Source organism: Rutidosis leptorrhynchoides, chromosome 3 (assembly GCF_046630445.1).
Source record: "Rutidosis leptorrhynchoides isolate AG116_Rl617_1_P2 chromosome 3, CSIRO_AGI_Rlap_v1, whole genome shotgun sequence".
Classification (NCBI taxonomy): Eukaryota; Viridiplantae; Streptophyta; class Magnoliopsida; order Asterales; family Asteraceae; genus Rutidosis; species Rutidosis leptorrhynchoides.
The window spans coordinates 584,817,501-584,818,916 of record NC_092335.1 but is presented as its reverse complement, the minus strand read 5'-3'; the positions used below and the strand labels follow the sequence as shown (position 1 = coordinate 584,818,916).

The 1,416-nt window shown below is 33.5% G+C and overlaps 1 protein-coding gene across 1 annotated transcript in view; it reads right to left on the bottom strand.

The window, feature by feature from the left end:
• Positions 1-267: 267 nt before the first annotated feature.
• The window catches only part of LOC139898717 (uncharacterized), a 1,507-nt gene continuing 358 nt past the window's right edge, over positions 268-1,416 (bottom strand). Inside the window, exons 1-3 of the mRNA XM_071881482.1 lie at positions 1,312-1,416; positions 531-1,232; positions 268-458 (exon numbers count right to left, since the gene is read on the bottom strand). The exon at positions 1,312-1,416 is cut by the window's right edge and continues 358 nt beyond it. Coding sequence (XP_071737583.1) covers positions 366-458; positions 531-1,232; positions 1,312-1,416 — 900 coding nt within the window. The 3' untranslated portion in view covers positions 268-365. The remainder of the gene's footprint in view (positions 459-530; positions 1,233-1,311) is intronic.

The following is a 1,416-nucleotide window of genomic DNA, read 5'->3' as shown; positions in this document are numbered from 1 at the left end:
ATATGTTATTATGAATATATTTTTAAAATCTTGTATGATAAAATACCGGGGGGCGAGTTATAAGCTAGTTTTGAAAAATCAAAAAAGAACTTTTCGAGATTTAATTTTGAGTTGGCAAATCGATCCTATAAAAACATCATAAACTTGTAATATTCTCATCAAGAATTTGATAGTGAGGTTATGCACATCAAAAACTAGAAGAATTGCAGACACATGTTGAGATAAAATTGTAATGTGAAGCAACCATTGAGAAAAATGTTTGATGCATTAAGAGCTAGAAGCGAAAGCAACAATCAAATTCACATGAAAATAACATAAGTAACCAAAATAAAACATCATAGATTTTTCGAAGAAAAAAACAACAATCAAGTGCTCTGCTTTAAAATCTCCAGTTGATGCTCAAGGCCTTTACTCAAAGTCGAAGAAGATATCATGGATGCATAAACCATTCTGATTCCCTGCAAATAAAAAAGTATGAATAATGAGCAAGATTACTAAAACGCAAAACAAACTCATGATTTATGTCATACCTCTTTCAAGCCAATTTTAACTTTGTGTCTCTCAATGTCGTTAAGCGGAACATTACACTTGTTCAATACATTCATAGTCGAAATAGATGAGGATGGGGTTATAACCAAGTCATCTGTCAACATAAACATCCCAGAACGCTTCAACAATTCTCCATTAACTCTTGGATCGTTTAGACACAAAGCCGGACTTCGGAAGAATATCATGGGTAAATTTCCGTATACCTTTCGGTATACCTGTTCCGTGGGAGTAGTTGTTTGAGATATTTCTACTAAAGGGAAATTATTACGGGACAAAGGGAACATCAGATTTCTTGTGAGATATCGTCCGACATGATTGTAGAGCAAGACATCTTTTGACCTAAAATATCTTTCCTCGCTCAAATCCGAAATGCTTTTATAAATATTGTCCATACAAACCAGACAAGACTTACCCTTCATGAATTTACCAATTACAGTTCCTAAAGAGATTGCTAAGAAACCAGAAACAAAATCAACAAAATCTTCTTCTGCTTCTGCGAACAAGAACTTTCCAGTTGACTTTTTAGTAGATACTTGCAATAATATTTCATGTTTTGTTTCATCAGTTGATGTACAAAGATCAAAGGTACCGTGCTGAAAAATAAATAAATCCCGGGATGGATTTAAAACTACATATGTTAGCGGAGAATTGCATGAAAAAGACACTCTTAGAAGGTCAAGAATCTGCATAAAATGAAACATTTATAATCATTACAAAACTTTAAATAAACATGTATGGTTGGATTAAATCAATATATGTTACCTGTTGATAACCAAGATCAACTGTTATCTCTTCTATATCACCCGCGTCGGTAACTCCAAAATCTCTGAGCAATTGAATGCAACACCCCGGAGTATAGGGCAATAC